We start from the raw sequence: 16,256 nt of genomic DNA, 5'->3' as shown, positions 1-16,256 counted from the left end.
CCACTAGTCTCCGGCAGCCAACCAGAAAAGGTTCCCTTTATTCCCACTCTTTGCCACCTGCGAGTCAGCCTCTGCTTTAACCATGCTGGAATCTTTCCTGTAATACCCTGGGCTCATAACACACTAAGCAGTCTCAGGTGTGGCAATCAAATCACAAACAAGAGAAAATCTGCAGATGCTGAAAATCCAAGCAACAGACACAAAATGCTGGAGGAACTCAGCAGGTCAGGCAGTATTTATGGAAGAAAGTACAGTCGACGTTTTGGGCCAAGGCCCTTTGGCAGGACTGGAGAAAAAATGCTGAGGAGTAGATTTAAAAGGTGGAGGGAGGGGTGAGGGGTGAGAGAAACTCCAGGGCGATGGGTGAAACTTGGAGGGGGAGGGATGATCTACATCGGGTCTCACCGATATACAGGAGACCACACCAGGAGTACCAAGCACAGTAAACGACCCCAACAGGCTCAGAGGTGAAGTTTTACCTCACCAGGAAGGATTGTTTGGGGCCCTGAACGGTAATGAGGGAGGAGGTGTAAGGGCAGGTGTAGTACTTGTTCTGCTTGCAAGGATAAGCGCCAGGAGGGAGATCAGTGGGAGGGATGAATGGACAAGTGAGTCGCGTAGGGAGCAATCCCTGCAGAAAGCTGAGGGGAGGGAAGGACATGGTTGGTGGTGGGATCCCGTTGGAGGTGGTGGAAATTTCAGAGAATTATGTGCTAGATGTGGAGGCTGGTGGGGTGGTAGATGAGGACAAAAGGAACCCTATCCCTGGTAGGATGGAGGGAGGATGGGGTGAGGGCAGATGTGCGCGAAATGGAAGAGATGCGGTTGAGGGCAGCATTGATGGGGGAGGAAGGGAAGCCCCTTTCTTTGAAAAAGGAGGACATCTGTGAGTCTGTTGGGGTCATTTAGGTGCTCGGTGTTCCTGGTGTAGCCTCCTGTATATCAGTGAGACCTGACGTAGATTGGAAGATTGCTTCGTCGAGCATCTACTCTCCATCTGCCAGAACAAACAGGATCTCTAAGTGGCCACCCATTATAATTCCACTTCCCATACCCATACGTCCATCCACGGCCTCCTCCACTGTCATGATGAGGCCATACACAGGTTGGAGGAACAACACCTTATATTCCGTTTGGGTAGCCTCCAACCTGATGGTGTGAATACTGATTTCTCAAACTTCTGGTAATGCCCCCCACCACTTGCCCCTTTCTCCATTTCCCATCCCCTTTTCCCTCTCTCACCGTATCTCCTTGCTCACTCATCGCCTCCCTCTGGTGCTCCTTTCCCTTTTTTCTTTCTTCCATGGCCTTCTGTTTTTTTCATCAGTCAACTTCCCAGCTCTTTACTTCATCCCTCTTCCTCTAGGTTTCACCTGTCACCTGGTTTTTCTCTCTTCCCTCCCAAACCTTTTAAATCAGCCTATTTTTCTCCAGTCCTGCCGAAGGATTTGGCCGGAAACATCGACAGTACCTTTTTCCATAGATGCTACCTGGTCTGCTGAGTTCCTCCAGCATTTTGTGTGTGTTGCTTATGTGTGGCACCTTCTCAAAGGTCTTCCAAAAATCCAAATATGCAATGTCAATTGATTCTCCTTTGTCTATCCTGCTTGTTATTTCTTCAAAGAATTCCAACAGATTTGTCAGGTAAGATTTTCCCTTGAGGGAACCATGCTGACTATGGCCTAGCTCATCATGCTCCAAGTAACCTGAAACCACATCCTGAACAATTGACTCCAAAATCTTCCCAACCACTGAAGTCAGACAAACTGGCCTACAGTCTCTTCTGCTTCTCTCCCTTCTCCAAGAGTAGAGTCACATCTGCAATTTTCCTGTCTTCCAGAATCATTCCAGAATCCATAGATTCTTGAAAGATCATTACTAATGCCTCCACAATCTCTTCAGCCACCTCTTTCAGAACCCTGGGGTGTAGACCATCTGGTCCAAGTGACTTATCTACCTTTAGACCTTTCAGTTTCCCAAGAACTTTCTCTCTAGTAATGGGAACTTCACACACTTCATGCTCTCTGACACCTGGAACTTCCACCATTCTGCTAGTGTCTTCCACAGTGAAGACTGTTGCAAAATACATTTATTCAGTTCACCACCATTTTGTTGTCCCCCATGACTACTCTCCAACATCACTTTCCAGCAGTCCAATATCCACTCTCGTCTCTCTTTTACACCTCATGTACCTGAAGAAACTTTTGGTATCCTCCAAAATGTTATTAGCTAGCTTACTTTCGTATTCCATCTTTACCTTCTTAATGACTCTTTAAGTTGCCTTCCATTGGTTTTTAAAAGCTTACTACAAATAAAGTAACAAATAATAAGGTGTATCTTGCGATTATAAGGAAGGTGTAAAGGACGAACAATTACACCATTAGTTGGAGCTGGAGAGGCTGCTGAGAGTGGATGTGTCACATGTTACCTTATAAAATGAGTGATTACTTTTGTAACCACAAAACACAAAACCCTGATAATTGATATCTCAATCACAGTACATCAGAATCAGAATCAGAATCAGACTTTAATCGCCAAGTACCTGGGCACATACAAGGAATTTACTTCCGGCAGATGTTGTCTCTCTGCTCATAACAATAATAATGATAAATATAAATGAAAATATAGATTACACATACAAGTAGTGCAATCCAAGTAATAGTTAGCCGACAGTTAACTGGCAGTTATATCCCAAAAAGAATCACTTTCAGTCATACTGCACTCTAAATCCATTACTTTCAGTGTTCTTGCAAAGGCTAGAGAGAGTGCAGATCAAGTCTGTGTCATTCCACCACGGCTGATTTACTATCCCTCTCAACTCCATTCTCCTGCCTTCTCCCCGTAACCTTTGATATCCTGACTAATCAATAACATATCAACCTGTTTTAAATATACCTAATAACTTGCTCTCCACAGCCGTCTGTGACAACGAATTCCACAGATCCACCACCCTCTGACAAGAGACGTTCCTCCTCATCTCTTTCCCAAAGGGACATCCTTGTATTCTGAGGCCTTTTAGCAACAAAGCTGATTTCTAGCAGGAAGAGTTTGATGACTCCCTGTGTACCTCACAACCAATCGCTCCCATCCTTCTCCACATCACTGCCAATCCTGGAGTGTCATGTCGCCATCTCCTGCCGAGTATCTTGTTTCCTCTGGTTTCATTATTACTTTAGGTTGTCATATCCATGGGGGGAGGGGGTCTGAAGTGAGTGCAGATAGCCTCAGGCCACAAGAAAGAGTCAGGCTACGTCCACACTACACTGGATAAATCCGAAACCGAAGCTTTTTCTCTTCGTTTTTACCCTTCATCCACACTAAAACGGTGTTTTCATCCCCCGAAACTGGAGATTTTCAGTAACGCTCTCCAGGGTGTGTAATTTTGAAAACACCGCTTGGGCAGATCAGTGTGGATGAGGTAACCAGAAAAATCAGAAAACGCTGTCATGACGTGCCACACCAGATTGTGACGGGAGCACACCATTTCATTGTTTTCTTGAATGCAACCTAACAATTTCAGAACAGATGGCAACCAGACTGAAGCCAGAAGAGTTAGAAATGTAGTCACTAAAAACTTTGACCCATAACTTACTGAATAAATAAGTATACTCACTTTGCCCTGTTTTCTGTCCTTGCTGGTATGAAGGTAGTGTCCCTATTTATGCAAGTACTTCTCTGACAATAGATGTGTAAAAGCCTAATGTAACATTGTATGGAAATACAAGATAATACTGATGCAGGCATGTTTTATACATTTAACAACCGGATTTATTAATGCAACAGAGTTGGTCAGTTTTTCAATGTTCGTCATCAGCCGGGTCATACTGTCCATGAACTCCCTGACGTTTGCCTCCATACGCTCCAGTATTTGTTTTTTTTTGTTCACTGTTAAGTCCTCCTGCACGAGAGCCAACAGCTGTCCATTATTTAAGTTTTTCTAGTCTGTAACTGAACAAACACGCACCGTCTTTCACAGCGAGATTCAACACCAAACATGTCGCTTGTTTTCGGTAGATGTGTCCTGCACATGCGCAGTAGGAGGAGATTCGCCAAAATATTCATTTTAACGTGGACAGAGATATTTTTAAAACGTATAGTGTGGACGCCTGTCATTTTTACGCAAAACCAGCGTTTTCAAAATTATCTGGTCTAGTGTGGACGTAGCATCAGTTCAGTGCTGGGGTAATGCACCATCAATAAATCACTCTGAGACGTAAAGGCGAGATAAAGGTGATGGTCTCTGGTCTCAAATACAGTCAGTTCAGTGCTGGGGTGATGCACCATCAATAACTCACTCTGAGATGTAAAGGTGAGATATCGGCTTTTATTGACTGGAAGAAGGAACAAGCAGTGAGTGACCACCATACTACATCCTGGAGACTGAAAGGCCGGGCTCAGGCCTCGATCACTTTTATACAGGGGTCTGTGGGAGGAGCCACAGGAGCAGTCAGCAGGGGGCATGTCCAGACAGGTATATGTAGTTCACCACATGGGGTGATGTCTCCAGTCTCAGCTGCAGAACTGGTTCAACACTGGGGTGAGTGCCAATAGCCTCAGGGTGCAGCTACAGAACCAGTTCAGCGCTGGGGCGAGTGCTGATGACTGCGGGCCACAGCAACGGAGTCAATTCAGCACGAGGCAAATAAAGCCTCACAGACTAGTGAACTGAACCCTAACAAACATTCATTTCGAGATTCAGACACGAAGTACATTGTCTGTATTGGGGCAGGGGGGCAGAATGCAAAGGGAAGATATAATAATGCACTTGATACACAGCAGTACCTTAAGCAGATGAAACAACAAAAGTGGACAAAAAAAAGTACTTGTTCATTTCAAAGGTATTGAAAGCTGTTTTATTTTCTGATGATTAAGGCTTCTTGGCAAAAAATCATAAATTCTTCTGTGTGGAACAATTCAGTATTGACTACAACCTGTGGGAATTGAATGGGAACCTATTCTATTGTTTCGTACTCTTTTCAAAACACTTGCCTTCTCCCAAATCATTCCGGCCTTTGGGCATTGCGTTCCTGCCTCCACTTAAATGAAAGATTTATGTCAAATTTACTGCCGACTAAAGCCTCCAGACAAATCACACTACACCAGTTCATTACAGTTGATCTGTTCTACGCCACTATCTCATTGAATTTACTCTGTAGTTCTATACAAAATAAAGCTGTGCTTCAAATTTAATCGTGCTGAACTACATCAGTGAAAGCAATAATCCTTAATAGATGTACATCTCAAACCATGCAAGCCATCACTTCTTTTACCATAAAAGTTGGTGGACCGTAGCAAATGTGTGCTGAGATTTAAAAGTTTCTGCAACCAAATGCAACTTCAAATTTCATCTGTAATCTGGACTAAAACCTCCCACAAAACAGAACAGGAAAGAATAAAGAGAAAAACAACACAACATATCAATTCAGTTACAAAAAAGGGCACGTCAGGGGCTGTATTTCACTAGGAGTATGAGGAGACTGGGTATGTCACCAATTACTCTTGCAAATTTCTACAGGCGTACAGTGGAGAACATTCTAACCGGTTGCATCACGGAGGGGCCACTGCAGAGAATCAGAAAAAGCTGCAGAAATTTTCAAACTCAACCAGTTCCATCACGGAGCCCACCTTCCCCAGCATTGAGGACACTATCAAAAGGCGATGCAGCAAAAAGGCAGCATCCATCATTAACCCATCACCCAGGATATACCCTCTTTTGGCATTGCTATCATGAGGGAGACCATAAGACATAGGACCAGAAAAAGGCCATTCAGCCCATCGAGTCTGCTCCGCCATTCCATCATGCCTGAGCCGGGATCCCACTCAACCCCATACACCTGCCTTCTCGCCATATCCTTTGATGCCTTGAGCAATCAGAAAACTATCATTTTCCACCTTAAATTTTCACATGGTCTTGGCCTCCACCTCAGTCAGTAGCAGAGCATTCCACAGATTCATCAGTCTCTGGCGAAAAAAATCCCTCCTTACCTCTGTTCTAAAAGGTCAACCCTCAACTTTGAAGCTGTGCCCTCTAGTTCTGGATACTCCCACCATATGAAATATCCTTCTCCACATTCACCCTATTTAAATTCTTTCAACATTTGGTAGATTTCAATGGGATCCTCCTACATTCCTCTAAATTACAGGGAATACAGGCAGAAAGCTGCCAAATGTTCCTCAGATGTTAATCCTTTCATTCCCAAAATCATCCTCGTGAACCTCCTCTGGACTCTCTCCAATGATAACACATCCTTTCTGAGATATGGGGCCTAAAACTGTTGACACTACTCCAAGTGCAGCCTGACTAGTGTCTTATAAAACCTCAGCATTATCTCCTTGCTTTTATATTCTATTCCCCTCGTAATAAATGCCAACATTGCATTTGCCTTCTTTACCACAGACTCAACCTGTAAATTAACCTTCTCAGAGTCTGGCACAAGGACTCCCGATCTCTGCACCTCTGACGTTTGAACCTTCTCCCCATTTAGATAATAGTCCACACTATTGTTTCTTTTACCAAAATGCTTTATCATACATTTCCCAACACTGTATTCCATCTGCCACTTTTTTGTCCATTCTTCCAATTTGTCTAAGAGAAGAAGAAGAAGAAGGAGAATAGCCCTTATCTCGGCAGTGGAGTCATTGGGGCACCGCCATGATGGTGGTTCCGTAGCAAGCTATTCTTGTTTTTACGAGGCCGAGTTGCTGGCTCGACTCTCAACCCGACCTGGATTCGAACTCAGGAAGCTTTGCCCCGGAGTCCGGTGCTGATATTATTGCCCCATCAAGTGGGACAACTTTTTTGTCCATTCTTCCAATTTGTCTAAGTCCTGTTGCAATCACATTGCTTCCTCAGCACTACCTACTCTTCCAACCATCTTCGTATCATCCACAAACTTTGCCACAAAGACATCAATTCCATTCTGCAAATCATTGACAAACAATGTGAAAAGTACCGGTCCCATTACTGACCCTGAGGAACATCACTAGTCACAGGCAGCCAACAAGAGAAGGCCCCTTTTATTCCCACTAGCTGCCTCTTGCCTGTCAGCCATTCCTCTAACTACACTACTATCTTTCATGTAACATGATATGATTCATCGTGTTAAGCAGCCTTATGTGTGAAACCTTATCAAGTGCCTTCTGAAAGTCCCAGTAAATGACTTCCATTGCCTCTCACTTGTCCACCCTGCTCATTACTTCCTCGAAGAACTCTAACAGATTTGTCAAACAAGATTTCCCTTGACAGAAACCATGCTGACTTTGACTTATTTTATCATTAGTCTCCAAGTACCCCGAAACCTCATCCTTATTTAAAGCTTGCAGGGAGATTTATGCCAGTTAGAAGAATGGGCTGAACGTTGGCAGATAGAGTTTAATACTGAGAAGTGTGAGGTTCTACATTTTGGCAGGAATAATCCAAATAGAACCTACAGGGTAAATGGTAGGGCATTGAGGAATGCAGAGGAACAGAGAGATCTAGGAATAACAGTGCATAGTTCCCTGAAGGTGGAGTCTCATGTAGATAGGGTGGTGAAGAAGGCTTTTGGAACGCTGGCCTTTATAAATCAAAGCATTGAGTACAGAAGTTGGAATGTAATGTTAAAATTGTACAAGGCATTGGTAAGGCCAAATTTAGAATAATGTGTGCAGTTCTGGTCACCGAATTATAGGAAAGATATCAATAAATTAGAGAGAGTGCAGAGACGGTTTACTAGGATGTTACCTGGGTTTCAGCACTTAAGTTACAGAGAAAGGTTGAACAAGTTAGGTCTCTATTCATTGGAGCGTAGAAGGTTGAGGGGGGATTTGATCGAGGTATTTAAAATTTTGAGAGTGATAGAGTTGACATGAATAGGCTGCTTCCATTGAGAGTAGGGGAGATTCAAATGAGAGAACATGATTTGAGAGTTAGGGGGCAGAAGTTTAAGGGAAACACGAGGGGGTATTTCTTTACTCAGAGAGTGATAGCTGTGTGGAATGAGCTTCCTGTAGAAGTAGTAGAGGCCAGTTCAGTTGTGTCATTTAAGGTAAAATTGGATAGGTATATGGACAGGAAAGGAGTGAAGGGTTATGGGCTGAGTGCGGGTAGGTGGGACTAGGTGAGATTAAGAGTTCGGCACGGACTAGGAGGGCCGAGATGGCCTGTTTCCGTGCTGTGATTGTTATATGGTTATATGGTTAATAATAGACTAAATCACTTCCCCAACCACTGGGGTTAGGCTAACTGGCCTACAATTTCCTTTCTTTTGCCTTCCTCCCTCCTTAAAGAGTAAAGTAACATTTACATATTTGTCAGGGAGGAGGTTGAGGAGCCTGACCACACACTCAACATTTCAGGAAGTTTCTTCCCCTCTGCCATCAGATTTCTAAATGGACAATGAACCCATCCATGTACACTACCTCAGTATTTTCTCTCCAGTAAAATTAATGGTGAGACCCTAAGACATAAGCCCAATTTGTTCATGGCAAACTATTAATCTGTCTAGTCCCATTGACCTGCACCACGACAATAGCCCTCCATACTCCTCCCATCCATGTACTTAACCAAGTGTCTCTTAAATGTTGAAATTGAACCTGCACCTCTTCTGCTAGTAGTTTATTCCACACACTCACCACCCTCTGTGAAAACATTCCATTTCACTGTTCCTCTTAAACATCTGACCTTTCACCCTTAACCTCTAGTTGTAGCCTTACCTAATCTCAGTGGAAAAAGCCTGTTTGCATTTACCCTGTCTAGACCCCTCATAATTTTATATTCTTCTAATGTCTCATTTGCATCTTTCCTGCAGGTAGGTGACCAAAGCTGCACACAAAGCTCCAAATCAGGCCTCACCAACATCTTATACAACCTCAGCATAACGTTCCATCTCCTGCAAATACTTTGATTTATGAAGGCCAATGTGCCAAAGAAATACAACAGAAAGAAATATGTTTACAGTTTTATGAGCATTTATCAGAAATTGAAATATGAAATATTATTATTGGCCCAGAAAGATTAATTCACTAAATATGGATTACAGCCATATCCACTCACCTGGCCATCTGCTTATATGCCTCTTCTGCCACGGCAAAGATATGGGGGTCCATGTCCCCCATATTTTGCCCACTGTACGCCTGAATGACATCCTCTCCATAAATCGGCAGCTGCTCATAAGGATTAATAGCAACCAAGACGATACCTAAAAAGACAAAATTGCCCCATGACATGTTGAGAATAGACGCACTGTCGTTTTTACATTGGTTTTTTGAATTCTGGTGAGGTAAAACAAGGTTTTCTGGAAGGATCTAGAGAATGAAGATGGTCACGGTGGGTGTAAAACTTGAATAACATTTTATTTACCACAACAGATACGAAACACTGGAGGGACTCAGCAGGCCAGGCAGCAACTTTGGAAAAGAAACAAGTGTCAAAGTTTTGAGCCGAGACCTTTTTTTCAGAACTGGAAAGGAAGGGGGAAGATGCCAGAATAAGAAGCTGGAGGAAGGAGAGGACCAGCTAGAAGGTGATAGGTGAAGCCAGATAGGTGGAAGAGGTGGGGTATAAAGTAAGAAGCTGGGAGGTGATTGGTGGAAGATGTAAAGGGATGAAGATGAAGGAATCTGATAGGAAAGCAGAGTGGATCATGGGAGTGTGAGGGCCACTAGGGGGAGATGATAAGCAAATGAAGAGAAGAAAATTGGTAAAGGGGAGCCAGGAATTTACATTTACAGTAATGAAGTTTTCTCCTCAGAAGGAACACGCTTGAATATACTTCTGTTTTACTCTTCCCTCTAACAGAAGAAAATGGTATAAATTTAATAAATTGTTTCAGCAAATTAATTGTTGATTTTCAGGGCCTATATCAGATTAACATTTATTGTGCACTATCTGGCAAGTTAACTCAGTATATTTGTATCTGATTTTGTTAAACTACAAAGAAACCAGAGCAGCCATAGGAAAACTACATGATGACAAAGAGAACATAGAAACTCTTTCAGACTTTAAATCATTCCACTGCAGCCAAAACTGAATCTCAACCTGCAATTGTTAGTGCTGTTGAGCGATGGGCAAGAACAAAGACATCTTCAAAAAGCCACTGATGCCCACAAGATAAGCACAACTGTTGTCCCATCTTCAACCTCCCTTTTCTCTCAAAGTCCTTGAACAAAGGGCTGCCTGCTTTACCACCAATAAAAGGTCCCTCTCTGCCATAACCTGCACCACTCCACACCTTCTTCAGTTCCCCAGTTATTGATCAATGCGTCTTTAGCTGCCTGTGTTAAGCCTTGCCATCGCTCTACCTGCATTCCAATGCTCATTAAGACATATTCATCTGACATTGCTGGCAGTTACCTGTGCCAATACCTCCAGAACATTACCTTGCAGAGCTGGAACTCAATCCCCTGACGAAAGACCAACACACTATACCCATTCTCAGCCCCCTGTGCTGTAGACCAGGCAGTGAGCTCCCTGCAAATGGGAGATATCATCAACAACCCACGCCTGGGTGGGCAAGGCCTCGGCTCTGCACACTTCCACTGACGAGGAGAGCAAGTGCAAGGGACAGACGTGACAGGGTCCAGGCAGAGGTTCAGAACCGTGAGGACAAAAGGCGGGTATCGAAGGCAGTGGAGTTGGGGTCACACGGCACCTGGACGAAATAGGATCTTCCCAAAAGTAAGATAACTTGGGCAGAGCTTTGGAGACTGGAGCCCTTCTGCAATTCTTTGCTCCTGTGGCCCGTGTATGACACTCCCCCTACACCATCACAGCCGTGTGCCTGGGGGCTGAGAGAGGACCCCAGCTAAAAAACCTGGTGGTCAGCGGGGCTCACTGGAACACATATTGTCAGGATGCAAAACAGCTTTAACACAGGGACTGTTTAGGTGGTCCTGCTGTCCCTTGCTGACACACTGGAGCGGGAGAGGTGTAAAAAGAGACCAACTGGCAGACAGGCAAACAGGGCAGTCACCTTCATCAAGGAGAGAGCCACGTCGGTCAAATCAATGAGGCCTAAATCCAGTCTGCTGCAAACTGCCACATCATGGGAGATGAGGGCCAATATAGGGAGGGAGTTGCAGAGGTGGTGCAAACCACACTTCAACCAGACATCGTACTGTGGTCTATCAAAGACAAGAAGATCATCCTGGTGGAGCTCATACTACCATGGGAGGAAGGATGTGAGGAGGCTCACGAGAGGAAGGCCCTGAAGTACCAGTCCTTCATCCAGGACTGCAGGGACAAAGGATGGCAGACGTGGCTATTCCCCATGGAGATCGGTGGTAGGCAAGGTCAGCATGGAGGTTGCTGTCTGCACTAGACAGCAAGAAAAGAGCAAGAACCAAGCAGCTTGCAGTATGGAGCCTCTTGCTGGATACAGAGCAGGTGAGTGGAGTTGAGCTGGAAGTCAGGAGCAGCTGGGCAGTGACTAGGCCACCACTGCTGACCCACCAACTGGAGAGTGTAGTGGTTAAGAGTCAACGGTTGGGCACCACTTGACAACGTCTGTTCCTGGCCAAAGGTCACGGTTACCTCATCAGGTATCTGAAGAAAGCACCCCGGTGTATGATGCAAGCGACAACAGGTTCACCAGTGACCCCCAGGAAAGACTGGATGGCAACCGTGAAAGGTCAGTGACACTGGAAAGACAGCTGACCTCCAGAAAAGACTGGCACGGGCGCACAAAGCTAGCAAGCTTGTGTGTAGCACTTGTAAAAGGGCACCATACAGGTTATGGATGAACTAAGTACGCAATACCCTCAGAGTTTCCTGAAAGAAGGGGAGGATGAAAGACCCAGCAGGATGGACATGACATCAGTGGCCAGGACTGGAAATATGATAATTAAAAGGCTCAAGCAAACAACACTGAGTGGGACAGCATTCATTGCAAAGCGCCATTGTGGATAAACCTGCAGAAACATCAAAGGGCTGAAGACACACCAAATCAGGTCCAGCGGCGGGACAAAGACAGCTCAAGTGCAGCAAATGGAATCAACATCCAGCAGCCGATGGAGAACTCCAGCCAGAAAGCACCAAACAGAGCTGAAGATCTCTCCACACCTGAGCTGCCCCGATGCCAACCAGGTGAGTGCCCCCTCTGACACCCGAATCTATTCATCAAGGAAGGAGGACCAGATGGCCTTGATCATCAGACAGTGTGTCTTGGAAGCAGATTGATGATGGCCTAGACTGCATCTTGGAAGCTATATTGGCAGGACCTGTTTATAACAAAATCGACTCCCTCACAGCCATTGTGTTCAACCTTACTAAAGGGCGATTCAGCCCAAAGGAGAAGAAAGAGGATCCTAAACCATCACAGCAACCAAGCAGGAGGGAAAGGGAGATTCACTACCAGAGAAGTGAAATAAAGACCACAAACAAACAATTCGAAAAGAGTTTAGCTGATGAAAAAGAAGGTGTCAAAGACCTAACCGGTAAACTGCAGGAACGACTGCTCAAGCTCAGGAGGGTGGAACAGCTGCGAAGATGAAGAGGGAAGGAGAGCACGGTTCATTAAAGACCCGCTCAGGATCACCAGGGCTCTTCTCAGTCAGCGAAAATCTGGCACCTTAACCAGCTCAAAGCAGGACGTGGAAGAGTTTCTGCAGGAATCACGCATTGGGTACAAGAATTCAATCCAAAAGTCCCCCAACCAAGACTCCCAGCAACTGAAAATGTGACAGAACCCACATGGCAGGAGATCCAGGCTATCTTCAAGACAACAAAGACATTGGCCACTGCAGGACCAAGTGGTGTAGCCTACAAGTATTATGAGAAATGCCCAAACTCCTCCGGAGGTTATGGAAGATAATGAGGAAGATTTGGACCAAAGGCTCTATCCCACCAAGATGGAAAATGGCTGAAGATGCTTTATTCCCAAGGAAGAAGATTCCTCTACAATCATCCAGTTTTGGACAACCTCTGTCCTTAGCGTGGAGTGCAAGATATCCGTCTTGGTGCTTGCGAGAAGGCTGACCTATTACTTATTGGAGAAGCACTATATCACACATCCATCCAGAAAGGCGGCCTCCCGCGTTTTTCTGGGTTCCTCAAACACACCTCAAAAATCAGCTAATTTATCCGCGAGGCCAGCCAGAAGAAAGGTGACCTAACGGTTGTCTGGTTATACCTTGCCAACCAATGGATCAATTCCACATGACCTTACCCAAGTTGGCTTGGACCACTACCATATCTTGCCAGTAACGCGAGGCATGATCATCAGCTACCTCGGAGGAACCAAGCTACGCCTCACTTCAGCCCACCTCACTACCAGGTGGCAAGACCTCCAAGAAGGGATTCCAACCATCTGTACCATCTCCCCCATCTTGCTTGTCATGGGTGTGAGCCTCCTCATATCAGCAGCAGCAGACGTAACCTGAGGCCTGCTGTTGGAGCCCGGCATCCAACAACCTGCAAAATGGGGGTTCATGGATGACATGACAGTAATGACTGTAACCCATGTCCAAGCAAGATGAGTATTGGAAAGCCTGGATAACCTGGGCTAGGATGACCTTCAAGGCCAGAGAGTCCAGATGCATGGTGATCAAAAACAAGGGGCCCTTTGCCAGACCCTTCTCATTCCAAAACTTTGACTGCTCATTTCCACAGATGCTGCCTGACCTGCTGAGTTCCTCCAGTGTGTTGTACGTGTTGCTTTGATCCCAGCATCTGCAGTGTACTTTGTGTTTAAGGTTAGAGCGAGTTCAGTCTTCAAGTATAGGGAGGAGTTATGCCATCTGCAGAAGACAACCCAGTAAAGAGGTTTAATGCAGCAATGACAGACACTTCTGCCTCTACAGTGTGGCACCAAATTGTCTTTGGTCTCCCGCATTTTCTCTGCTCTTCAGGGGTCCAGTGAAGTGCTGTCCTGATGATCGTGTTGGCCACTTTTCCCATCACGTGCCCCATCCATCTCTGACATTTCCTCTTGACGATTATAGCCATGTCTTGTTGCCATTGAAGGAGTAGGGTGTGGTTGGAGATCTTTCTTGGCCAGAAAAGCTCATGGTGTGGAATGATGGCAGTTTGGCAAGGTCACTCTCTGTCACGTGTCAGCATTCTGACCGGTACAAGAGTCTGGACAGCACACAGCTCAGGTACAGCTTCACCTTGGTGTGGACGCCATACTTGGTTGATTCTTATATGATGCTCATTGATCCAAAGACGTTTCTAATCACGGTTGTTTTATAATTGTTAATAGAACAAAGAAATTGGGAAATGTAGAGCCATAAAACTCTAGCAGCTAAGAACAGCGATCTGAAAGACTAAATATGATGGGTTTGCATGCTCCACCCTTCTGGAGAAGAAACATTTGATTGAAATTGGTAGATAAAAGTCTGCCAATCAGAGAGCTGCTACTCCCCAGAATGGTATAAAGAATTGTAGCCACTAGGGGATACACAAACAATTATATATATATATATAAAATTCCTCGACCATGAGGAAACATACCAAACAGTTACATGTATTTCAGTCGTTATAAAAAATGCTTGCTGGTAATTAATTATTAAACTGACAAGAAAGTAACAATTAAGCAGTCTAATCTAGCAAAGGATCATCCAGACAGTCATCAGGCATGGGATCTGGGGAAACTTGGCTGTGTAGATTCAGAATTGGCTAGCTCACAGAAGGCAGAGGATGGCTGTAGATGGAGCGTATTCTGCCTGGATATCAGTGACCAGTGGTGATCCAAAGGGATCTGTTCTGAGATACCTGCTCTTGATTTTTATAAATGACTTGGATGAAGAAGAGGAAGGGTGGGTTAGTAGGTCTGCAGATGTCATGAAAGTTGGTGGAGCTATGGTAGTTAGACCATAAGGCCATAAGGTACAGGAGCAGATGTGGTCACCATGGGATATTGATTGGATGCAAAGCTGTGCTGAGAAGGAGCAGTTGGAGTTCAATCTAGAAAAGTGATTCACTTTGGAAGGTTGAACTTTAAGATAAAGTACAAGGTTAACAGGATCCTTAGCAAAGTTAAAAGTAAATTTATTATTAAAGTACATACATATCACCATATACAGCCCTGAGATTCATTTTCTTGCAGGCATACTCAATGAATCCAATAACCATAACAGAATCAGTGAAAGCCTGCACCAACAGTATGGAAAAACAGAGGGATCTTGGGGTCCATGTCAATAGATCTCTCAAAGTTGCCACAAAAATGCATAGGGTGGCTGAGAAGGTGTATGGTGTGTTGGTCTTCTTTAGTCAGGAGACTGAGTTCCAGCTCTGCAAGGTAATGTTCTGGAGGCACTGGGACAGAAGACTGCCAGCAATGTCAGATGAATATGTCTTAATGAGCATTGGAATGCAGGTAGAGAGATGGCGAGGCTTAACACAGCCAGCTGAAGACACATTGATCAGTAACAGCAGAACAAATATGGAAGCCCTTGAGGTGCGGGTAGTCGGGAGAGTAATGGCAGAGAGAGGTTCACCATGGAAAGGAGGTGAAGGCTTCGGAGGAATTTTCAAAACTTGAGATCAGGAGATTGCTTAACAGGGAGCCAGTGATGGACAGCGTAGTGGCGATGAGTTAGGGCACTGACAATACAATTTTATTTATTTATTTAGAGAAACAGCACAGTAACAGGCCCTTGAGGCCCAGTGACACCGCAATGGCCAACTACACGCATGACACCACTAGCCTACCAACTCGTACTCCTTTGGAACGTGGGAGGACACCAGAGCACCCAGGGAAGACACACACGGTCACGGGAGGATGTACAAACTCCTTACAGACAGTGGTGGGAATTGAACCTGGGTTGCTGGTGCCGTAATAGCGTTACACTTGCTTGCATCATATACCGGGGTGCTCACTACAGTTGCCTGATGAGGTAACCATGGCCTTTGGCCAGGAGCAGACGTCGTCAGGTGCTACCCAAATTTCGACCCTTAACCACTACACTCTCCAGTTGGCGGGTCAGCAGTGGTGGCCTAGTCACTGCCCATCTGATCCTGACTTCCAGCTCAACTCCTCTCACCTACTCCGTATCCAGCACGAGGCACTCTCCACTTCCTCCCTGATCCTGCGAGATGCTTGCATCTTGCTCTTTTCTTGCTGTCTAGTGCAGACAGCAACCTCCATGCTGACCTTGCCTACCACCGATCTCCATGGGGAATAGCCACGTCTGCCATCCTTTGTCCCTGCAGTCCTGGACGAAGGACTGGTACTTCGGGGCCTTCCTCTCGTGAGCCTCCTCACATCCTTCCTCCCATGGTAGTGTGGGCTCCACCAGGATGATCTTCTTGTCTTTGGTGGACCACAGTACGATGT

General features: G+C 45.2%; 1 protein-coding gene across 3 annotated transcripts in view; it reads right to left on the bottom strand.

Moving 5' to 3' along the window:
* Nucleotides 1-16,256, bottom strand: part of myo5b (myosin VB) — a 299,416-nt gene that overhangs the window by 194,831 nt on the left and 88,329 nt on the right. For all 3 annotated transcript variants that reach the window (XM_059989735.1, XM_059989733.1, XM_059989734.1), the window contains exon 4: nucleotides 9,035-9,179. In XM_059989735.1, coding sequence (XP_059845718.1) covers nucleotides 9,035-9,179 — 145 coding nt within the window. The remainder of the gene's footprint in view (nucleotides 1-9,034; nucleotides 9,180-16,256) is intronic.

This window comes from Hypanus sabinus, chromosome 14 (genome assembly GCF_030144855.1).
Source record: "Hypanus sabinus isolate sHypSab1 chromosome 14, sHypSab1.hap1, whole genome shotgun sequence".
Lineage (NCBI taxonomy): Eukaryota > Metazoa > Chordata > Chondrichthyes > Myliobatiformes > Dasyatidae > Hypanus > Hypanus sabinus.
Note: the sequence above shows the minus strand (reverse complement) of the source record. Positions and strands in the feature narration are given on the sequence as shown.